Source organism: Cynocephalus volans, chromosome 8, assembly GCF_027409185.1.
Source record: "Cynocephalus volans isolate mCynVol1 chromosome 8, mCynVol1.pri, whole genome shotgun sequence".
Lineage (NCBI taxonomy): Eukaryota > Metazoa > Chordata > Mammalia > Dermoptera > Cynocephalidae > Cynocephalus > Cynocephalus volans.
Window position 1 is genome coordinate 101,255,181 of NC_084467.1, and position 24,954 is coordinate 101,280,134.

Consider the following 24,954-nt stretch of genomic DNA (forward strand, 5'->3'; position numbering starts at 1 on the left):
GAAAGACATGCATATGTGTTTTGTGTACAAATGTGATGACGCTGTATACATACATATGCTATGTTGCAATTTGCTTTTCTTCACTTAACATCGCATTGTTATCAATTGCGCGTAACAAATTATGCCAAACCTTGGTGGCTTAAAACAACAACATTTATTTTCTCATAGTTCCTATGGGTCAAGATTCTGGGTGTGGTCTTGCTCGGTCCCATGTCAGGCTCCCTCACAAGGCCGCATGTCGGAGTGTTGCCTGGGGCTGCAGTCATCTCACGACTTGACTGGGAAGGATCCACTTCCAAGCTCACTGACATTGGTTGGCAGGATTCTTTTCTCCCAGGCTGTTGGACAGGGGAGTGTGGTATTGCTCTGGCTATTTGCTGGAGGCCACTCTCAATTCCTTGCCATGCAGACTTTTCCATAGGGCAGCTCACATATGGCAGCTTGCTCCATCTGGGGAAACAAACAAGAGCCAAAGAGAGAGAGAGCAGGATAAAAGTCAGCCTTTCATAACCTAGTCTCAGAAGTGACATCCCATCCCTTTTGCTCTATTCTGTTCATTAGAAGCAAGTCACTTAGTCCAGCCCACACAGGAGGAGAGAGGATGATGCAAGGGTGCGAATATCAGGAGGCAGGAGTTATTGGGAGCCATTGTAGAAACTACCTACCACACGTATCTGTTATCAGAGTGTATCTCAACTTTTTTTTTTGTAATAGTTATTCTTTATTTTGAGAAAAGTATCTGCAATTTAAAGAACATACATAAAGAATTAACTCTGCCTCAAGGAGAAGGGTGACAGAGAAGGCTGCAGAGAAGCTATGACCCTTAACCTCTTCCTTGAAAGATGAGCATAAATTAATCAAGCAAAGAGAGGAAGGTATTTCAAGAAGAGGAAAAAGGCATATGAAAAGGGTCAAAATAATAAAAGGGTTATGGTGGGTTTGGAGAATTACGAAAATTTCAATGTGGCTTGAGAATGGGGTCCAGGTAATGAATTTGCAGATGAGATTTAAAAGATAATTTGTCCTAGATTTGGAAATAACAGCAGCACTTAATATGTGCCAGACACTGTTCTAGGCACTTTCTGTGTGTTAATTCATGTAATCCTCACGACAATTCTATCAGATAGGTAGACTTATTTGGCTCATTTTTCACTTGGGAAACACACATACAGAAGTAAATAAACTTGCCTGAGGTCATGTAGCTATTAAGTGACAATCAAAATCTACCTCCTGGCAGTCTGACTTAACCACTAAACTGGCTGTCTGCCTTCCTCTTAAAAGCTTTGTATGCCATGGTAACAAGTTTTGGTTTTAATTACAGGCAACAAAGGCCACAGAGGAGTGGCCTTATTGGGTTAGTTTTTGGGGAAGATTACTTTGGTAGCAGCTTCCAGAGCGAATTAGTTGGAAAATCGTGGTTACAAGGAGAACAGGGAAGAGGCTATTCCTATCAGTCAGAGATGAGGAGGACCTAAATTCATGACAAGTGGCAGTGAATACAGAGATCAGGATCAGTGTGACATTTCCAAAGTAAATGAATAGGATTTGGTGACCAGTTGGATACAAGGACTAGAGAGGAGAGGAAGACAAATTGAGTTTGAGAATCTTGCAGAACATACAGGTGGAGCTGTCAGTTGTGACAGTGCTGGGGAGAGAGTCATGGCTAAAAATACAGATTCGCGAGTCATCCACTGTAGTGATGGTAACTGAAGCCTATGGGAATGGATTGCTCAGGTTAGCTGACCCGAGACAGAGCCTTAGGGAACATCAGCATTCAAGCAATAGGCAGAAGTAGAGAAGCAGTCTATAAAAATACAGAGAAAGACCGGTCAAACAGGTAGGAAGATAATTAAAATACAAAATAGAAAGCAATAAAAACCATAAAAGAAGTACAAACAAAGTAATGCGGGAATTCAGAGGAGGATCACAATTTAATCTTTCTGAGTCTCTGTTAACTCATCTGTAAAATTAGGTTGGACTAAGTGGTCTCTGAAGTTTCTTTTGTCTCCAAACCTCTGAACCTATCCACTGTCTATCTTGTGCCCACTAAATACAGTAGATGTACATGTTATGGGAAGATACAAGGCACAACGCCTGCTCTAGAGGAGCTTCCAGTCTGTTGGGGACCCCAGTCTGTACACACCCACTAAAAAAAAATCCACTGGAGTTGGAGATCATTTCTAATTAAGGAGTGAATTTTGTGGCATAGCCTGTGGGCTGCAAATCCAGAGAATGAACAATACGTGTATAGAAGCTTCATGGAGGAAAAGAATTAACACGGTCTTGATTTAGACAAAGAAGAATAGTGTGGGCAGAAATAAAGGTGTGAGCTCCCTCACCTGACTGAACTAAAAGGCCTCAGTTGGGAATTTATGGGAAGTTAGGTTTTAGATAGGTAGGGTGAGGCCTACCTTACTAACCAACTTATAATTACTTTAGAAACCGGAGAATGGGGTTTAGAATTAACATAGGGGGCAGTAGAGAGCTACTGTAGATTCTTGGGCAAGACTGTGATATGTTTATCGTACAGGATGTAGCTATTTTTACTGCACAAAATGTCTTCTGCTGTTATACTTTTTCCCACTGCCAATTTCACACTGTAGTGGCTGCTGTGATATGCTGCCCAGACTGACTCCTGCAGGGCTGAAGCATGTCCCCAGCTTCTGGGAGAGTAGACAGCTGGCAACTCTCAGCTAAGTCCCTCTCTGGGACTTGCTCCAAGCTGACGAGAACCACCTGGCCCAATGACCCGCTCTCTTACCAGGAACAGCCCACATTCAGTGACTGGTTGTTGGGGTTTACAAAGACCCAGCCTCCCCACTTTGGTTCAGAAAAATTTTAAAGTGTCCTCCCAGCTCCAGGACCCCCTGTAAGGATTCAGGTGAGACCTTTGTTGCAAATACAGCACAATTCAACTTCTCCCCCTGCTCAATTCTGCTTCATTCGCTCTCCCACAGGTGGTGATCCCAAGAGCACTCCCTAATAATTACAGTTTTCACTAAATTTTCATCTATGTTACTTAACAATTCAACCGTAGAAAAATGTTGTGAGCCAGATTTCAGTTTCAGCAATGTTCCTCAAAAATTTTGACATCTGTAGTTTAGAATACCAAATTTTACCTTTTTTAAAACCTGCAATATCTAAGATCACATACCCCTTTTGGTAATATACATCAGCTCAATTTGTGAAGAAAATAGCAGCCACAAATAGCTAAGCATACATAATGAATACCAGTCAAAAGGAAATAATGAGTTGGTGGTAACTTTGTCTCAGCAGGATATGCCCTTGGTTAATGGAGTGCATTGCTGGGTGCCCTGTATAGTCATACTCTTGGAGGCCACTGGTACACTACACAGGTAGTCCACAGCTGGAGATTTTCACACAGTACTGTTTTGAGTCGCAAGGAAATTGTGGGCTGGCTGGTTAGCTTGGTTGGTTAGAGTGTGGCCTCATAATAGTAAGGTCAAGGGTTTGATTCCCTGTGCTGGCCAGCCACGGGAAAAAAAAAAAAAGAGAGAGAGAAAGAAAGTGTGACAACATTTGATTTCCTTTTTTTTTTTGCAGTTGTCCAAAATATCTTATGTGTACTTTGCACTTAACACCACTTTTTTTTTTTTAAATCACCAACTAAAACATGATCAGATGGCTCTCAGCTAAGCACATTATTCTCTTTTAGTTTAAAAGCTCCGTGAACAAGGGCTCAGATCCTCCATACTGTCTAGTTACAAAACAAACCAACAGTAAATAAAAGCTCTAGGAACAAAATTCAAAAATTCGAAACTTGGAATAAAAATGGGCAACAAAATATGTCATTCTAATGTTGGTGGCAGTAAAGTGATCAGCAATGTTAGAATGGTAAAAGTGTCCACAGCATTGAGTGCCCATGCAAAATATATTGCTAAGAAGATGATTGGTCTTATAGCTTTTAAGAGGAAAAGAAGTGAAGTGGAAAAGGAGAAATTGACCATCTGTATTGTCAATGGCCTATGTCACTTATTCTGTCCTTATGATGTATTCTTTTGTAAAATGTCCTTTCCTCAGCAATAGATGCAGTTTTATTTTATTTTTCATCTTTTTTTGGGGGGGCAGCTGCCCGGTATAGGAATCAAATCCCAGACCTTGGTGTTATTAGCTCCACACTAGACACAGTTTTAAGACAAATAATATTTGGTGCTCACTGAAATTACCAAATTTTTAACACTGAAGTAGGTGGGTTTACATTGTAGTTTTTAGAATACACACAAATTCTGTAAACATATTGAAAATGCTGGGTTTGCCATTGACATATTGCCAAAAAATAAATTATATCCCATGCTGTAATTACACATTCAGCAATAATGAATACTAGGAGAAAACAGCAAAGTAGTAATTATACCAATTATAATTGATTAGTTGGTATTAACATAAAAGATGCATTCATTGTATTGTATTCTATTACACCACAAGAAGGCTCTGATGTATTAAGATATTTGATTCCTCTTTAAAATTCCTTTTTATAATTGACTAAATTCAGTGAATTTGGAAGGATACTGGAAATTTGTATAATTACAATAAAATTTCATTTAGTTATGCTACAATTTTCATTGTTTTATGCTACTGTGGTTTCTAATTTTCAATTCTGTTCTTCCTGTTTTGTTGGAATACTACTACTGCCTTTTAAATAATGAAACAATGTAATCCAAAAGAACTGTAATAACTAGAGTGCATTAATATCTATGACTGTTCACTTTTTGTTAGAAATTGATATTAAAGGTGGCAAGGTAATTGCTGTTCTTTCCAAAGCAGAGCTCTGTTTCTTTGCAGATCTTCAAAGTGTGAATTCAACAGTTTAGCAGGACAAGTTGATAACCTTAGACTCTTCTGGTGAGCTGTATGTCCTTTACATTTTTAACAATGAAAGTGAAGTCTATGTGAGATTAAATTTAAACTGTGAAAAAATTAAAGGAGCCTATAATACGTGAAATACCAGAGTAAATTTAATTATCTCAATTTTCTCAAGTCATGGAATGGAGAGGAGACTGGTATTATGAATTGATACATGGGCAATTTATTTAACTTTTTAATGACCTTCTGCTCTCTATGGATGAACAAGAATACTACAAGAAATGAGCTGTTCCTTGTTTAAAAGTAGAAGCTTTTCAGTTTGGTGTAGTTCCATTTGTGTATTTTTGCTTTAGTTGCCTGTGTCTTTGTGGTCTTGTTCAAAAATGTGTTGTCCACTCCCATTTCATGCAGTGTTTCACCTAATATTTCCTTCTGGTAGTTTCATAGTTTGGGGTCTTAAATTTAGTTCTTCAATCCATTTTGAGTTTATTTTTGTGTATGGTATATTCTTGGCAACTTTGTCAAAAATCAGTCAGCTGTAAGTGCATAGGTTTATTTCTGGGTTCTCTATTCTGTTCCATTGGCTTGTCTATTTTCATACCATACCATGCTGTTTTGGTTACTATAGCTTTATAGCATATTTTGAAGTTAGGAAGTGTGACGTGTCTAACTTTGTTCTTTCTGTTCAAGATTGTTTTCACTATATTGGGTCTTTTGTGGTTCCATACAAATTTTAGGATTTTTCTATTTCTGTGAAGAATGTCTTGGTATTTTGACAGGGATTGCTTTGGGTAATCTGGACATTTTGATGATGCTGATTCTTCTAACCCAAGAACATAGGCTATCTTTCCGTTTATTTGTGTCCTCTTCAATTTTTTTCACCAGTGTTTTATAGTTTTCATTGTAGAGGTCTTTCACCTCCTTGGTTAAATTTACTCCTACATATTTCATTTTTCTGGTAGCTATTGTGAATGGGATTATTTTCTTTATGTCAAGCTATTTCATTATTGGTGTACAGAAAGGCTATTGATTTTTGTGTGCTGATTTTGTATCCTGCCACTATAACTGAACTCATTTATTAGTTCTAGTAATATTTTGGTAGAGTCTTTAAACAAAGTGAAGAGACAACCTACAGAATGGGAGAAAGTGTTTGCAAACTACACATCAGACAATTGGCTAATATCCAGAAAATATAAGGAACTCAAACAACTCAACAACAAAAAACCAAAAAATCCAATTAAAAAATGGGCACTGGACCTGAACAGACATTTCCCAAAAGAAGACATACAAATGGCCAACAAGCACATGGAAAAATGCTCAAAATCACTGATCATCAGGGAAATGCAAATTAAACCACAATAAGACATCATACCACCCACCCCAGTTAGAATGGCTATTATCAACAAGACAGAAAATAACAAATGCTGGTGAGGATGTGGAGAAAAGGGAACCCTCCTACATTGTTGGTGGGAATGTAAATTGGTGCAGCCATTGTGGAAAACAATATGGAAGTTCTTCAGAAAACTAAAAATAGATTTACCTTATGACCCAGCTACATTCCTTTGGGTATATTGGGTGTATACTCAAAGGAAATGAAATTAATATATCAAAAAGACACCTGCACTCCCATGTTCACTGCAGCACCATTCACAGTAGCCAAGAAATGGAATCAACCTAAATGCTTATCAGTGAATGAATGGATAAAAACTGTGCTATCTACATGCAATGAAATACTATTCAGCTATAAAAAGAAATGATATCCTATCATTTGCAGCAACATGGATGGAACTGGAAATCATCATGTTAAGTAAATAAGTCAGGCACAGAAAGACAAATACTGCATGATACTACTCATATGTGGAATCATAAAAAAAAAAAAAAGTGGTTCTCATAGAAGAGAAGAATAATGGTTACCTGAGGCCAGGATGGGAGGGGGGATGGGGGATGGATTAATGGGTACTTTGCTATGTACCTTCAGTGAAACACTGTGCATGTATTGAAACAACACACCATAGCCCACAGTATGTACAAGTAAATGTTAAAATAAAAAATTTGAAAAAAAAAAAAAAAAGTAGGAGAGCTTCACAGAATGCAGACTGAAAGAAAGATCTTCAAACTTAGTGAAAAGTACAAGATATAAAATAAGCCAAAGGAAAATAAATAAATTAATTAAATAAAATAAACCAAAGGACAGTTAAGTGTGGCTAAGTAGATGTTCTTAAGTTTTAGTGAGTGGTTAAGATTTAATTATAATTATGAGCAAAAGCCTAAGATACACGGCCATTAATAGACTTCAGTTTAAGGCTAAGTTGTAGGCACATCAATACAGTATTCCTTTGAAATAATTTGGTTGTATGATATGGAGGAGGAAGGGAACCCTGAGATAAGATGAAGCTGAACTTTTTACCATCCTGAATTATGTACCTTTAAAGTCCATACCCAAATGCTTGGCCAAAAAATTTTTAAATCTAGAGAAAGAAAATTTTACGTTAGGGTAAATATGTTAACAGCCTCCTTCTCCTATTGTATATAAAGTACTTCTTTTTCATTTATTGAAATATAATGGGACATTTGGGGTGCCTTCCATTTCACTTCTAAGTTATGTAGACTGAAATTATGCATTCACAGGAACAAAGTCTGGTTATGACAAAGTGCTCATACCCCCACCCCTTTTTTTTTTAAAGATGACCAGTGAGGGGATCTTAACCCTTGACTTGGTGTTGTCAGCACCACACTCTCCCAAGTGAGCCATGGGCCGGCCCTCTCATACTCCTTTTAAAGGCATTTCTACCTGTAGCAAACTGTATATGAATTAATATTACTACTGTACTTCCTTCTATTCTCTTCAATTGGTTAGACAACTTTTTTTTTTTTTTTAAGCTGTTGGGCAGTATGGGGATCTGAACCCATGACCTTGGTGTTATGAGGTTAGACAATCTTTTACGATAGTGCAAAATCAGCTTTGAGAAAACCAATGTTTAGCTGTAGGTAACTCAAAACATTGCAGTCCAAATTAATGGTTTTTACTGTACAGTAAAATCTTATTTTAATGAATTTGAATTGCTATGTGGAATTCAAATTTCACCAAAATGGGGATTTACTGCTACTGTGTAATAGACTATTTAATCATTTAAGCAAAAGAAACACTAGGCATATTGTTCACCTCATTATTAGCACAGCATTTCCCCCTTCCCTTGTCTATGCTCTGTCTTCCAAAATTAACTTCAAGGTAATTTATGGTGGGATTAGTCATCACTGTCCAGGCATAAGATTCCTGGTTTGTGTAATGTGGGAATTAAGGGCAGGCCCTGCATGTTTCATACAGCACTTCGGTTCCTATCTCACTGGACTTATGTGGTAGGATGAGAAACTGGTAAATTAGCTTTTAGCTGAGCATACATGTACTCAGTTAAAACTTCTATTATTATAGAAGGGGATAATACCTGTTAGAGAGACAAATAGTCCCCACCACAGTAATTCATTCAGAGAGCAAGCTCTGGGTTTATGTCTTTCCCTGTGTCAAAGACATGTAAGAATACAACCAAGTGAAGTATTATGGGAATAATCTCGAATCTATATGACATATTAAAAAAGAAAGTTATTAAAAGCTGCAGATCTTAACTACTGTTAAAAACGAATTCCTTAGCCATCTCTCTCAACAAATCATGACAGTAAGCTCAGGAGCTATGGACTTTTATGGCTATTTCCCAGCCCAAACTGTATAATGGATCAGTAAAAACATCCCAATTCTCCACTACTAGAATTATACCATAATAAATATAAAATAAATGTAACATGTCTATTACATTTACCTCTAAAAAGAAAAAAATAACGTGGGAGTAGGTAGATGAACTGCTTAATGTTAGGCATTATGTTTTAGCCGATGTCTAAGACGGCAGCAGGTGGACGGGAGGAACACCCAAAATGGCTGTGGAGAGTTTCAGGTCCCTAGAACAGCACGTTTTCCGAGAATCACACACAAAAAAACCCTCCCCCTTCTTCACCACCACATCCCCTTCCCACGCGCACCAACTTCTCCACCTATAGAAAAATCCCAGCTCAACTTAAACCCCACTTGCTCCCCTCCCCTTCCTTCTTAGCCAGTAGGAATAGTCCAGCTCAGCCTAACTGGATATAAAAGGCCCAACCCGACTCTCCCTGCTGCTGCTCCCACTTCCCAGAGCAGAGGGCAGCCTGCTTGTTCATTTTGCCTGCCTAATACACTTGGGTTGAGTCCCTGTCTCCTGGTGTGTTTTATTTTTACGCTCAGGCCGGGGCTTTTCCTTTCACTTATACTGGGTCGGCTAAGAGAAGGGGTTATCTATCAATCCAGAGAAGACCCAGTGTGTAACAGACATGTTATTTTTATCCGCTCAACTTCCTCCTTTTTTTCTTCTGGTAGAAGCACCATCCCTATCTTACTTTGGGGAAATATACTCCAATCCCATCAACTGCCAACTATAGTATTCTAGCCCCAGTACCACAGATACATGACCCAGGCTTGGCCAATCACAGAACCCTAAACCTCTGGCAGTACCTCTGAATCCAAAGATTGAACATGGAATCCAGACCAGGTCAATCAGAATCCTTCTCTAAAATTATATGAGGGTGCTTCAAAAAGTTTGTGGAAAAATGGAATTAAAAGTTTATATGAATCTGTCCCATGAACTTTTTGAAGTATCCTCAAATATACTACTATACTTTCTTTATACTCTTAAGATTGCTAAACTGGGATGATGCAAATCTGGAACTGCCTGTGGCTTTGTCTCCTGTTTTATAGAGAAAGCCTATCTGTAGGAGGAGACAATAAGGCCAGAGAGGAAGAAACAGAGAAAAAGAGAGATAAAAAAGTTAGGATGACATCAAATCCCTGGATTTAGCTGACCCTGCAGCTAGTTCCACCTCTGTCCTTACCAGTTAAATGAACCAATAAATCCCCTTTATTGCTTAAGGTAGTTTTAGTTAGCTTTCTGTCAATTGCAAATGGAGTCTTTTTTTTTTTTTGGCAGATGGCTGGTAGGGACAAATAGAGCTCTGATATGCAGAAACAAATTCTAAGGATAGAGGAAGCAAATAAGATTTAATATAATAAATGCTAGTCCTTAGGGTAGAAAGCAGGGTAAAACAGAAATATAAACTTCAATTCATATATAAATTTACAAAGTGTCCCATTAGTCCATCGTTTTTGATTCCATGGTATCCAACAAATTTGTACTGAGATTAAATGAAATGTGGGGTTTCTATCTGTGACTACATATTTTTCTGGCATTAAAAACAGTACCTTCTGATACACAGAGTGGCTATCTTTGAGTGGCAGACTTATGAATAATTTTCATTTTCTTCTTTTTGCCTGCATTTTCTGAATTGCCTATAATAAACATATTGACTTTTTACCACTTTAAACATTTTTTATTATTATTTACCAACTATTGTATTAGTTTCCTGTTGGCACTGTTGCAAATTACCGCAATCTAAGTGGCTTAAAACAAAACAAATTTACTATTTTGTAGTTCTGGAGTTCAGAATAAAATGAGTCTGCAAAGTTGAGTTTTTTCTGGAGAACACTCTTGGGGAGATTTCCCCCTTCCTTCATCTTCAAAAGTCAACGGATTAGCATTCTCTCTTTTCTCTCACCTCCCTCTTATAAAGACCCTTGTGATTACACTGGGCCTACCCAGATAATCCAGGATAATGTCTCCATCTCAAGAACTTTAATCACATCTGCAAAATTCTTTTTACCATAGAAAGTAACACATTGATAGGTTCCAAGGACTGGAATCTGAACATCTTTGGGGGTCATTATACAGCCTACCACAAATATCTACATGTACATGAATGTGAAAGATAATTAATATAAAAACTGTGAATCAAGCACGCCTAGCTATGTAAAGAAAAGGCACTATATCAATGGTTGAATGAAGGCTCCTGGGAAAATAATCTGAACACAGGTCACGGTCTGCTTCCCTGATAGCTAGAGTCTATTCTGGGGAAGTTAAGGAACAAAGCTATAAGTCAGTCAGTTCTAGGAAACAGAGTTTAGCATTGGTGGGGTTTCTGGCAAGGCTGTAATGCAGGCTAGGTGCTGCACACTGAGCAGAAATGTCAGGAATAAACTCCTATTAATTTCTATTCTCCAACAGCAGAATACTTCCAGCACATCAGGGAGGGGAGAACAGGAAACTCACTAGGACATACAGCAAGCCAAGAATAGATCTGAATGTAGGCCAGGTTCATCTGGTCATTGTTTCTCAGTGTAAAAATTGGTACAATGGTAGTGATGACAACTCTTACGGGTCACACTGCTCCAATCTGAACCAGATGCCTTCTACGAAGTATTCAGATACAATCCTGAGATCCCCCTTCACCAATCTCCCTGGAAGGGTTATTTTACTTCTCTGTATTGTGTTGGAAGAACACATCCTGCAGCAGCTCCTTGTTGAGAAGCCTGAAGACATTTGGATTTTTTATCCTTTACATGTAAGTATTTAATACATGTCCCTAATTTATTTTCCTCTGTAATTGACCAGTCAATAGCTCAAGGCCAGAGAGCTTCCTACTGAATCTAAAAATTTGCCAATTTCAGCATATCTCATATATCCGTTTCTCAGTCATTTAAAAAAAAAAAAAGGATAGTATACAACATTGAATCCCCAAATTATGTATAATCAATTATGATTCAATAAAAAAAAAGAAAATTTTAAAAAAGGAGTTAATGCATGCACTTGCACAACATTGTGAATGTACTAAATGCCACTGAATTGTTCACTTTAAAATTGTTAATTTTATGTTACGTGAATTTCACCTCAATTAAAATAACAACTAATGTAGATCATATATGCATGTTACAAACTGCAATGATTTAACTGACACATAATAATTATACAAATTTATGGGGTACAATGTATATACAACATGCAATGATCAGATCAGGGCAATTAGCACATCTAGCACCTGAAACATTTTATCATTTCTTTGTGTTGGGAATATTCAACACCCTCTCTTCTAGTTCTTTGAATATATAGAATAAGTTGTTAACTATAGCCACCCTACAGTGCTGTAGGATGCTAGAACTTATTGCTCCTACTTAGCTGTAATTTGGTGTCTATTAACCAACCTCTCCCTCTCCCCCTTTCTCCTAACCTTTCTCAGACTCTAGTAAACTATTATTCTACTCTCTACTTCTATGAAATTAACTTTTTAAGCTTCCACATATGAGTGAGAACATGTTGTATCATCTTTCTGTGCTCGGCTTTTTCAGTTAATGTATTTTACAGGCTTATCTGTTGCTACAAATGACAGAATTTCATTCTTTTTAATGGCTGGATAGTATTCCATTGTGTAAATATACCACATTTTCTTTATCCATTCATCTATTGATGAATGCTTAGATTGACTACATATCTTGGCTATTGTGAATAGTGCTGCAATAAACACGAAGGTGCAGATAGCTCCTTGACATACTGAGAAAAAAAAAAGGATAGTATAAAAAAAATTCAATATTATAAATATCATATAAAAGATGGACAAAAGTGGTTATAAAGTGGGCATGAGCTCCACTTTATAATAATGTGGAATATTTGACAACTCATGTATGAAACTCCAAATCTATTTTTCCATTTTTGGCAGCTGGTCAGTATTGGGATCCTAACCCTTGACCTTGGTGTTTTATCACTAAGCTCTAACCAACTGAGCCAACCAGCCAGGCCCTTGAAACTCCATATTTAATGTGTAGAGGATACAGGAGTGTCAGAGTATACATTCTTAAAGGATTTTTAAAATTCATAAATATTGGGCTGGCCAGTTAGTTCAATTGGTTAGAGCACGGTGCTGATAACACCAAGGTCCAGGGTTCGATCCCTGTAATGGCCAGCCACCAAAAAAACCTCAAACCAAAAAAATTATAAATGGGGTCATATTATATAAATTGTTCTATAATTGCTTTTCCTAAACATATGCCTTCAAAAGAACTGACCATTAGGTCAATATCATATGTCAAAAAAGTTTTATTTTGTATTAATGCTGTTAATGCATTAACATGTCTTTTTATGTTTTTCTGGTGGAATGTTCACCTCTGTGATTTGTAAAAGGTCTCTGTACATTAAGACCATCCTTTGGTGTGCTGCTAATATTCCTTCTGAATTGGGCAGGAATCTTTTATACTCTAATTCCTTACAAGCAGAGGAGTAAAAATATAAACTCTGGAGCTTGACTACTGGGTTCAAAACCTGACTGACACTTTCCAGCTATAAAACTTTGGCAAGTTAGTTAATTGGTGTGATACACATCTGTACATGGGAATAATAGTAGCTACTTCCTGAGGTTCTTGTCAGAATGATTTTTATTCATGTAAGAACAGTTTGTCTACCTAAAGTGCTCCAGAGAGTGTTCAGCACATATTAAGCTTGATATAACTATTACCTACGATGATGATGATGTCATATGGAGCCACATATTTCTGAAGCTTTGTTTGGTAATCAAGAATGTGTTTAAAACTACCTCTTTACTCCTTTAAAGGTCATTAAAAAAAATTACAATTTGTAATAATGAATATGCTAAAAAATAAAAATTATAAAAAAGAAAATAATTGAAATATTTATAAGTAGGGGACTAGATAAATAAATTATGATATATCCATATAATAAAATACCACTGTAATAACAAAACAACACACAAAAAAACCTACCTCTTTATTAGACAAAGGCATAAATCAAAAGTTTCCAACCTCTTGTGTGTGTTGAAAGCTTTAAATAAAGGTCCTTGGATACAAAATATGGTCCAAACATATTATTCTTCTATCATAAGATCATACCTATGGCTGTAAAAATACCACCAAGCTGAAAATTTCTATTTTGCTAAGACATACAAAAAAGAATTAACAGTCCCACATTCTATAATTTCTAAACATTTAACCATCAACGGTGTCCATGAGATGCTTTTGTCCTTCACGGTTCAGAGAAAGTACAGATGACTGATACTCTGTCAAAGCCTAACTTTTCTTCCTTTCTTCCCACAAAACTAATCTGTCCTTTCAGAAGTCTTGGCGGATGTTTTCTTTGTTTGCCTCTCCATGCTGCTGCTTAATTTGATAGATTTCATTTTCTAGTTGCACAATAGTCCGTTCAATCTCATAATTCTTACTAACAAGGGATACCCAACTAGAAAAGGAAATAAAGAAGAAAAGGAAAAATTACTCAATGTAAAATCTCTCCCAGAAGATTTTATTTTAAATGTATATATATGTTCTCTCAGGACCATAACACTAACCCTCACTTTTAACTTTGTATTTTAAAAAACTGAGGCACAATTGTGGGGAAGTAGGTAAAGGATACACAGGACCTCCATTATTTCTTACAACTCTGTGTGAATCTACAATTATCTCAAAATAAGAAGTATAATAAATAAAAGCAAATTAGAAACAGAAGAAAGATTTAGTATGACAGAAGAGACAGGAAAGAGTGATGGATAGTTATTTAATTGCATTAACAGAAAAGAAGGGAAAATAGGGCAAAAGAAATAGTTATAGAAAGATGGTGAAGAAAATTCGAGAACTGAAAAAATAATCCACAGATTCAAGGAGCCTCCTACTCTTTTCCACCAAAAATCTCTAGGAATAAAAATAAAAAGAAACACACACCTACACTTATAAGATTATATTAGCTTGAAGAAAGATGTGAAAGGATGCACGAGAGATTGATAACACAGTGTATGTGAACATGGAAGTGCAGGTGAGGGTGGAACAAGGAGAATGGTGTGGGCAAGGAAGGAAGGGTAGGGAAATAGCAAAGCAAAAAAGAAAAGAGAAGTGACACAAACATTTGTGATTATATGTAGAAGAACATTTTAAAAATAAAATGTACAAAGGGAAAAAAACTGAGGCAAAAATTATCAAGAAAAGTGTGAAATCTCTTATTACAAGATTTTAAAAAATAGATAATTTTTTTTTCCCTTTTTTAGCTCAGTTGGTTAGAACATGGTGCTAATAACACCAAGGTCCAGGATTCGGTGGCTGGCCAAAAAATAAATAAACACAATACAATAAATAAAAGGAGAATACGGGTAGAATCCTATTCAGAGCCAGAAGTACTGGACTAAAAACAGGGTGCTCTGAGACCAGATCATTGAGCAGTGGTTTAATTCTTGTTTTACTCTCTTGTTGCTTTCCAAGCCTACACCTCACAGGGGCACAAGACAGTGAAGGGTGGATTCAAAAAATAGCATTTCTTTGACACCTGTGGCATCCCACTTGAAAACTGTTCAAACTACATTATTGAATCTTGATCTCAGAATGGGCTAAGCAATTTAAAAGATGATGGAATTATAGATACTCACTTTGACTCCATTTCTCTCAATTTAGATCCAGCAGTGAGTTGCATGTTCTTTCGCTGCCAGTTTAAATCTTGAATATGTTTCCTACAAAAAATTATTTATACAACCCAACTACATTTGAGCATAAGACTACAATCAACAGAAAAAACTATGATCAATCCAAGAGATATCTTAATCTCTTGAGAAGAACAGATATGTAAAGTTATAGACTAATTGTAGGAATTAACTTTCTTCTCTTTAATAATTTTCCAATTAAAAATTTCACAAAACATGCTCACTGTGAAAATTAAAAACACACACAAACAGGCACACACACAGATTACAAACTGGAAGTCCCTCTTCTCTTGAACTTCTCCTTCCTGGTAACTATCAAGTTTTTGTTGGGTGCCCTTCCAGACTCTTTCATACATATGTATGAGTATGTAGAGATTAGTTTTTTACATAAATCAGATTATATGTGCTATCATTCAAATTTTTCCCCTTTTAAAAGTGACTTTTTTATGTCTGTAGACTTGCAAGTTGCAAATGGCCTGGTAGAGATGTTTTCAGACCTCAGGCCTATTTTTCCTCCACTCAGGTAGGGCAAACCTAGTGCCAGATGCAGGACAAAGAGTGGATTAATTGTTTAGTTTCATATGACTGTAGTCTTATTGGTTTCTTTTTCCTCCCTCTATTTTTTAAGGATTCACCTAAACTTTATTCTGAGAGAATAGGAAAATACAACTTACCTTAACTTCTGAAGCTCTTTCTGTGCATGTTCAATCATATGAACAAGATTTCTAAACAGGAAAAGAGGAAAATCAGACTAACGTACATTAAAATCTAATAGTATCAACTAAAAGTGAACCATTTAGTTGATTCAAAGTCAAGTTTTTCTGTTAAAAATAGTAGTTATTTACTGAGCTCTCTGTGTCAAGAACTATGTTAGACACTCCATAAAATATTAGCTAATTTAATTCTCACTGGAATCTCTGAGGTAGGTATGATTTATTATACCAATTCCACATGTGAGGAAACTGAGGCTTAGAAAGGTTAAGTAACTTGGCCAGGGTAACACAGGTAAGTGTCAGAACTGGATTCTATTTCAGGTATTTTAAACTCTAGAGCCAAGCAGTTTACTGATACTTTCTTTCATTGTGAATACTTACATCACTTAAACTATCATGACTTCTTTTCACAGAGAAGATGGAAAATATCTGATATGAGTATACCCCCTTTTATCTCTATATTTCTATATCTACATTTATCTTGCCATTCTCTCTTCCTGTGTACTGCTAACAAGAAACTATTGTGGAAGCCTTGAGTTTCACTTCAAGTTGACTCTAACTAGCACAGGGGAAAAGTTCAACACTACAGAGTAACATATAATTACTATCATTAGAGAAGTGATACAACAGTAGATTTCAATCTCTTTTTAATATTTAAACAACAGTTTTACTGAGATATAATTCACATGCCCAATCAATTTCCTCTTAGGGCAGCAGATCAATCACTTTAGTATCTATTTAAATCACATTTGGCCTGCTGTGCTTTTCTGGGGGGAGTGGCTGGCCAACACAGGGATCAAACCATAGACCTTAGTATTATCAGCACCACATTCTAACCAACTTAGCTAACTGGCCAGCCTCTTAATCTATTTCTAATATTTTTTCCTGGCTTTTGTGACTCCAATTTTCTGCTGCTCACTTGAGTTACTTACTCTCCTACCTCTACTGACTAGTGTCCTTGAAGTAATTGCAGTTCTCTCTGGTTCAGCCTTCAAACAGATGTGCATTTCTAGGCTTTCCCTCAGCTCATCCCATTTTCCTTGGCTTCAACAATCACTTAATGCTGAAGACTATTAATTTTAGTGCTGTATTCGTGACCTCTGACCATTAACAGGGAGCTTTCATTTGTATTACGTCTCCCTGAAAGCTTAGTTTATTTGTTGTCCTCCATCCTCCCTCTTAAATTCATTTTGATAACACACAGTATACCTCCTCTGGAGAAGCGTCCACTTGATTTGGAGAAGACAAAATACACTCAGGGAATTTTTTTTTTTTTTTTTTTTGCAGCCAATTGGTATGGGGATCCGAACCCTTGACCTTGTCAGGGAATGTTAAACACTACAGAGCATTATGTGATTAAATGGAAAACAAGTGATGTGCATAGTAATTAGGGCAGTCATTCAGAAGAGACAGTACTAGAGGCAGAACTTCAATCAGGGAAGACAGGTAAGCATACTAGAGTTGAGCCTTAAATGAGCTGAACTTGAATAGAACAGGTAAGGCATTCCAGGAGGCAAGGCATGAGTAAAGGTCTAGAGAAAGGGTTTATGATAATCACCAGACAGAGGACTAGTTTGGCCTGAATTGAAAGTCTACAATTGAGGTATAGAATGGACCTTACCTTGCAGGTAATAGGGAATTATTAAAGGTTTTCAGGGAAGTTGAAAGCAATATTATCTCCAATTTAATGTTTTTTCCCCTGCACCTATGTTCTCCTCCATTCCTGGAGTGTTTCTCCTTGCTCTGTTCTGTTTTTCTTTTTTCTTGCTCTCTTCTAAACATTCAAATCTCACCCTTCTTTAATGACCCTCATTCTTAATGTCCCTTCTCTGAATTGCTCAGTTTATAGAGCACAGCACACAATGCAGTACTTGCCCCCATACTGCCAAAAATGGACTACTGGTTATTCAGTGTAGAACTCTTATCTCAGTTAGATAAAGCTTATTGAAGACAAAATTCACATTTTTCCACTTTGTGAAATACATTTTTTTGATTGATCTGCCTTTTAAATTTCATAATCACCCTCATCCCATTCTTCCTTTTTTCCCTTGCAATAAATCCACACACAAAAAAACAAACTTGGAAGAGCTTTTCACATTTCGGATTTTGCCCTCCAGGCTGTTATGTGGCCATAGAAATTTAAAACAATTCTGAATATCTAAGAAAAGATATTTATGGTTGTGTGGTTTTGCTTTATTTTATAGTTATGTTTCAGAAAATGCACTCTAACAAAGAGTTTTACATACAGTCAAGTCATGAAGTTCACTGGCCTTTTCTTCCTTAAACTGTTAATAGGCACTTAGGAGATTTTAGGGTTCACAGGGGCCACAGAGGTAATCTAATCATTGAATTTTACAAAGAAGGAAATTAAACTCTAGATAGACAATAAATACTAAAAATAGTTACATGGAACAGAAACAGGATCGCAGTGGCTTGTTTTGGCAGCAAAATCCTTTCTGGTGTTAATTCTCTATTTACAGTTTGATTCTCATTATTTGTGGATTCTGTACTTGTGAATTTGCCCACTTGCTCAAATTTATTTGTAACCTCAAATTCACCACTTACAGTGTTTTACAGTCATTCATTGACGTGTGCAGTGGTGAAAAATCTGGGTTGCTGGGCATGCAGATTCCCAGCTGAGGTTGAACAAGGAGATGTTCTGCCTTCTTATTCCAGCTCTCAATCAGAAATGACCAGGGGATGGAGTTTAAGCTCCAAGTCTGGCATCAGTTAGTGGGGCAACCTCAAGCAAGTCGCCGTACACTTCTAAACTTTGTTTTCTCTTTTATAAAGCAAAGAAAACAAAATCTACCAGGATGAGTTGCTTTTAGGATTTAAGATTTTAATCTATGTGAGATATGTATGTGTGTACATATACACACATACATATATTCATGGAATAGATTGTATTGTCTTTTAATTACATTTTTCCACAAACTTTTTGATGTACCCTTGTATACATGCAGCATGAACGTATTTCCCCTAGGAGAAATGGTACAGTATTTGCTAATTCAGTATCCAGAGGGACTTTTAAAGAACAAAACACATGAACAACAAGAATCAATTGTATAAGCAATCCCCACATTAACAATTACACTCTACCTAGTGGTGATCTGTAAATCAGACCTCAGCACTCATTTTCTTACAGTATAGTAAAGTATAAATGCAGTAGTTAGGTTTAGGTCCCCTTAGTGCTCTTGAACTTCGAGGTGGGCCTCAAAGTAAAGGCCTTTCATGTGGGTTGCAGTTCTAGGACATGATCCCAAGTCAAAGTCTAGCTATATTATTTTTATTCCACTTCCCCTTCTCTACTCCCACACTTTTAAAAAATATTAAAGCTTTGGGTGGAATGTGTTTTAAAGGAAGGAAAGCTTCTTACTCATTATATACTTTCCAGGCATTACACCCATGCTGCGACATTAGTTCCAGATTCTCAATTCGAACTGCCTGATGCTCTAACTGGGCCATAGAATTGTTTACACATTCTTGCCATGCAGTAATGTCATTCTTCTGACCCGAGGAAGGAGCTGGAAGCTCATATCTAAAATCAAACAACAAATAAAATAAAACCACATATCCCACCAAGCCAATATCCCTCCTCCCAAGAGAATGCCCCATGGGTCTATGCACACTGTAAAAACGACAGAAGACTGAAAGTAAGACACAGACCTTGCAATAATAAGAAACCTATTTATCCTAAGAAAAAAAATCAATCTACAAATAAGATTTAGTACCATTACATTAAAAATGGTTCATTTCAATGTGAACTGGTTAAATAAGCTATATTATATAAAGGATTATTATACTAGTTATTAAATGTTACTAAAGAATACTTCTACACCTATCCATCCACCAATGTACCCACACCCCCTCTAGAGAAAAAATGGGCAGTGATATGGTAATTCTTTGTAAATCAACCCTACTCTATTCTCTCTCTTCCTACTACCCACTCCTTCAACACAGCCGTCATGAATGGATAGATCCAGTATGGAATAATAGATTAACATGGGAGTGGGTTAGTTAATACAGTGGGTCTGTTATAAAAGCCAGTTTGGTTCTCTCTCATGCCCCTCTCCCAATATAGCCAGCAAATACACTCTTCATTAATCTCAGCTCCTTTTTAATGAATTACTACAAACTAAATTTTAATTTCCATTTTAATATTCTTACCGTTTCATACTGAGTAACTCAATTGGTTGTCGAGCAGCCAGTCTTTCAAATTCATTTCTCATTATGTCAGTCTGATGTATAAATCAGAGAGAATTATTTCTAAGATCATACTAACAAACTGAAATTAACAGCCACCAAAAAACATGAACTTACTCAGGTACTTATACTTTATACTACCCATTATAATGGGTCATTTCCTTTCCCCCAATTTTTCTCTGATAAATGTTCTCTAGGATCTAGAGAACACACACACACACACTTTAATTCCATACTCAGTTTAGGCAAGAAAGGTGTCATATATAAAGGAGCCCATAGAGAAGAGGATTAATCCTACATCATAGTTCTCAATTCTAGCAGTATATTAGAATCAGCTGGGGAGGGCCGGCCCGTGGCTCACTCGGGAGAGTGTGGTGCTGAGAACACCAAGGCCCCGGGTTCGGATCCCATATACGGATGGCCGGTTCGCTCACTGGCTGAGCGTGGTGCTCACAACACCAAGTCAAGGGTTAAGATCCCCTTACCGGTCATCTTTTTAAAAAAAAAAAAAAAAAAAAAAAAAGAATCAGCTGGGGAGTGCTAAGGTTTGAATGTCTGTCCCCTCCAAAACTCATGTTGAAACTTAATCCCCAATGTAACAGTATTAAGAGGTGGGACCTTTAAGAGGTGACTGAGTCATGAGGGCAGGCAGAGCCGTCATGAATATAGTGATGGATTATATATGGTGATGGATAAATATAGTCATGGATTAATAGATTAAAATGGGAGTGGGTTAGTTATTACAGTGGGTCTGCTATAAAAGCCAGTTTGGTTCTCTCTCCCATGCCCCTCTTCCCCACCACCAAAGACACGCCATGTGATGCCCTGTACTGCCTTGAGACATTGCAGAGTCCCCACCCCTAAGAAGGCCCTCACCATATGTGGCTCTTGACCTTGGAGTTCCCAAAAAAGTCTTTTATAATTTATCCAGTCTCAGGTATTCAGTTATAGCAACAGAAATCAGACTAAGACAGGGAGCTTTGACAATAATTCTAATCCCAGCCACATATCACCCATCTCCCCAATTCCCACTTAATTGGTCTGAGCTGAAGGCTGGACATGATTATAATTTTTGTTTTAACTCACCAGTTGATTATAAAGCAAAGCCAGTGTTGAGAACTGTGGACGTAAGTACTCATTGGGAATGGAGGAAAAGAGGAGAGTATTAGAGACATAAAATAATTTGCTTCAGGGCTATGAGCCTAAACCTATATTTTCTTTTTGGTCCTGCCTGCTATTTTCACATGTTGCTCTTCAGAAAGAACAAAGCGGGGAAGAGGCAAAAAGAATTGGTTCTGCTATTTGCTCTAGCAATTTTACTGTTTTAAAAAAAATGTAGTATAGCTGTGCCTCTTTAGATCCAATGTTTCAGCCAATAACCTATCCCATTTCTGGTCTGTACATTTCCTACCCTGAGTATAAAGAACTGCTTAAGTAAAATATTCATTTATAGTAATACTGTACTTTGGTTATTCCAGGTAATTTCAATTTTCTGAGGGCTTCAACTATACTAACAATTAGACTAACAAGTAAGCAGAAAAGCCTTCGGGAAGCCCATATAAGCCCCTATTCCTGTTTAAAAGTTTTACATGAAGCATTTCTTGTTGGAGAAAACCTTTTTGGGGCTATTGCTGAATTACACACAACTCCAAGAAAATGTGGTTATCTAGTTTCCTTCAGAAAACCAGGGCATTCTAGTTAGAAGGCACAGTGACAGATAAGGAGTAACAACTAACAATTAGATGAGAAAGAAAATACAGACATGCAGTACAAATAGACTTGAGCCATGTAACATAGGAACCCTTCCCTAACTCACATGGCCAGTAAGCGACATATCTAGAATTTTAGCTCAACTATCTCCAAAGACTGGGCCAGCATTCACAGAGCTAATGCATGAAAAGAACTCTAGGTATTATGGGTACACCGTAAGCATTCATTAAATAAAACTGCCTTAGAAAGTCTTCATACATTCAATGATAAATAAATGGGTGCCTATTGTGTGCCAGGTACCTTTCTAGGTAATAAAAAGGACAGAAAAAGATCCCTGCTCATGGAGTCTCATTTCAGCTTAGATAGAGGCCTTCCTCAACTAAGTAGTTGAGTAGTCACCCACTCACTCTATCACATCACTAATTTCTCTGTATAGTATTTATCAATAATCTGATTTCTGATTTATTTATCTAGAGTGCAAGGTCCATGAGAGTATGAACCTTGCCTATCCTATTCCCAAATACCCAGCATAGAATTGATCTCCATAGGGCCGGCCCGTGGCTCACTCGGGAGAGTGTGGTGCTGATAACACCAAGTCAAGGGTTAAGATCCAGTCATCTTAAAAAAAAAAAAAAAAAGAATTGATTTTCACAAATAGTTGTTAAATGAATTAATGGAAGAGTAGTTTCAAAGGCAGTTTGAAGGACTTGTTCAATTAGATAGCTTCTCAAAGCCACAGTTTTCCCATCTAAAAAATGGGCATAATACATAAATAGTTCATAGGGTTGTTCTGTGGACTAAGTGAGATAGTGAGCCTGGTACATTTTAGCAACTGTTATTAAGAAAGAGTTAAATATAAAAAAAAAAAAGAAAGAAAGAAAGAAAGAAAGAAAAGGGTTAAATATGATAACACCAAAATCAAAGGTCAGATCCTCATGCTGGTCAGCCACCAACAAGAGAGGAAAAAAAAGAAAAAAAGAAAGGTTTAGATATCCAGTATACTAATTATAAAGGTAGAAAGCATGTTGTATTTAAGAGAGGGGGAAAAACTGGTTAAAGTATTTAAAAGTCTAACTGCAGTTATTTGAAACCTTCAGAAATCAGTCCAATAAGGAAGCATTACTATACTTAGTTCTTAATGTGGTAACAACTATATTTAGGAAACAACAGTTAGGAAAAGCATGGGAAAACTGCTGGGTATATACCTAAAGGAATGGAAATCATCATGTCAAAGGGATACCTGCACTCCATGTTTATCACAGCTTTATTTACAATGCCAAGTGTTGGAACTAACCTAAATGTCCATCGGCTGACAATGGAATACTACTCTGCCATAAAAAAGAATGAAATTCTGCCACTTGCAGCAACATGGATGAACTGAGAGAAAATTAAGTGAAATAAGCCAAGCACAGAAAGAGAAATACCACATTTTTTTGTAATCAATATAAATGTAACTTCAATATAAATACTACCTTTTAATAACACAATCCTTTCATAAATAAGTAGTCATGTATAACGGGGGGGAAAAAACCCAAACATGTATGTACGGAACTGCTTAACAGAATCCAATAATTTAGAAATGACATTTTACATTTCATTTAGCTGATTAGACCCTAACTAGTATCTTGGGTACACTTCCAGGTTCAACATTTAAACTATACTTAAATGTGGTTTGTCCATTCAGTCATTCACGTACATTCGGTAGACACCTAGGTTTTGATACAAAAGCCGTCCTCAGCGGTTCCAAAGAGCCAAGGTAGTTAGGCTTATATAACGTACACTGAAAAACCCTACATCACTTGCTACAGTGGACCTTAGAAAGTAGAGGATCTCTGAGAATTTACGAATGGACCCTATCACAAAAAACGTACACAAAATTTTTTGCATTAAGTAAGAGTTCGCGGAGCCCCAGAAAGTCCTACGGGTCTCAGAATAAGAACTCGGAAGCGACTCATCTATCTGGCTGTTTTCAATAGACTGGTGCCTAAAGGATTGATATGTAGTAACCAAGCAAGCAGTCGCTACGGCTGGAATTTAAAATTCACTTTTACGCAGTTAAAGCTCTCAATCCAAAATAAAGGTTCGTAGGGATCCTCGTTCATACTCTGGGTTCAAGACATTACGCTTACTTCAAAAGCAGAATAATCTGGAGCCGTCAGGTAGCTCAGGTAGTTCTTAGTAGGTCGGTATCTGCGAGTTTCCTCTTCCACCAGCGCTGCAGCCTAAGAACAAGAACAAGGGCCAAGGTAGTGGCGGCAAATTGTAACGTGCTTCGTCCGATATGGGCCGGCGAGCGCCCAGTCAGCTACACAGACAACCCCGCACTCACCGCTTCCCGCACACCAGGAGCTTCATAACCCTGATCAAAATACGGCAGGGCATCCACTACAACCTCTCCGGCCACCAACCCAGTGCCCGCCATTCTGGGGATCTTTGGGTCGCCTGAGTTTTCTGAGTCTGCGCAGGTCCAGTCGCACTTAATTACGCCTGCGCTCGACCCTAATATAACCCACATCGCCTGCGTACTGATCCCGGCGCGTGCCCAGTTGCTAATTCTGAAGGCACGCACGCCCGGCCGCTGGAAACTGCCAGACTGTTTTGTAGTGAGCGGAAGTGACGTCATGTCCCGGATTCCGAGAGTAAACGGAGAGTCAACTTCCTGTGCCGGTCTTGCTGCACGTTTTTGCCTTCCAGTGGTAGGAATTTGGTGGAGTTGGGCGTGTTCGTTTTCTCCAGGACGTCAATACCTGGAAGAGAAGCCCCTTAAAACTCTTGGAGGGAACTGGCTGCAGGGTTTGTCGGGGAAAGAGAAACTGGTTTCCCACCTCGGCTTACTCCCCTAACCGTCCACCTTCTCCCCTTAAATTTCTCCCCGTTTATGCGGGGCTTCTCGTCTTTTGTACTAACTTGTTGTACCCCCACTATCCTTCGTTGTCGGCGGCCTGTGAATCTTTGCTTTATAAGTAACAGTTATTTTTCGGGCTCTAGAAACGGACGTCAGTCTTCAATAAAAATTGCGAAGCCTTAGTAGCTCCATAACGAAAGGAACCTTTATCGCCCCCCACAGGGTGATTGATAACTGTGCACCACCCCCAACTTTAAAAAAATACTGTCATTTTGC

At 37.5% G+C, this 24,954-nt stretch overlaps 1 protein-coding gene across 3 annotated transcripts; it reads right to left on the reverse strand.

The window, feature by feature from the left end:
* Positions 1-1,780: 1,780 nt before the first annotated feature.
* Positions 1,781-24,300, reverse strand: BCAS2 (BCAS2 pre-mRNA processing factor). 3 transcript variants are annotated; one of them, XR_010024251.1, is made up of 9 exons: positions 24,163-24,300; positions 23,963-24,055; positions 21,210-21,257; positions 20,088-20,158; positions 19,297-19,458; positions 15,879-15,929; positions 15,154-15,234; positions 13,508-13,979; positions 1,781-1,804 (listed from the first exon to the last, which is right to left on the reverse strand). XR_010024251.1 is itself a non-coding variant. In XM_063106185.1 (8 exons), exons 1-8 carry the CDS (start codon positions 24,253-24,255, stop codon positions 13,853-13,855), a joined length of 726 nt encoding a protein of 241 aa, XP_062962255.1. In that variant the 5' UTR covers positions 24,256-24,300; the 3' UTR covers positions 13,480-13,852. The 3 variants fall into 3 exon arrangements, 2 of the variants coding, with proteins under 2 accessions (XP_062962255.1, XP_062962256.1); XM_063106185.1 differs by lacking the exon at positions 1,781-1,804 and having other exon boundaries at positions 13,480-13,979; XM_063106186.1 differs by lacking the exons at positions 1,781-1,804; positions 21,210-21,257 and having other exon boundaries at positions 13,480-13,979.
* Positions 24,301-24,954: the final 654 nt, after the last annotated feature.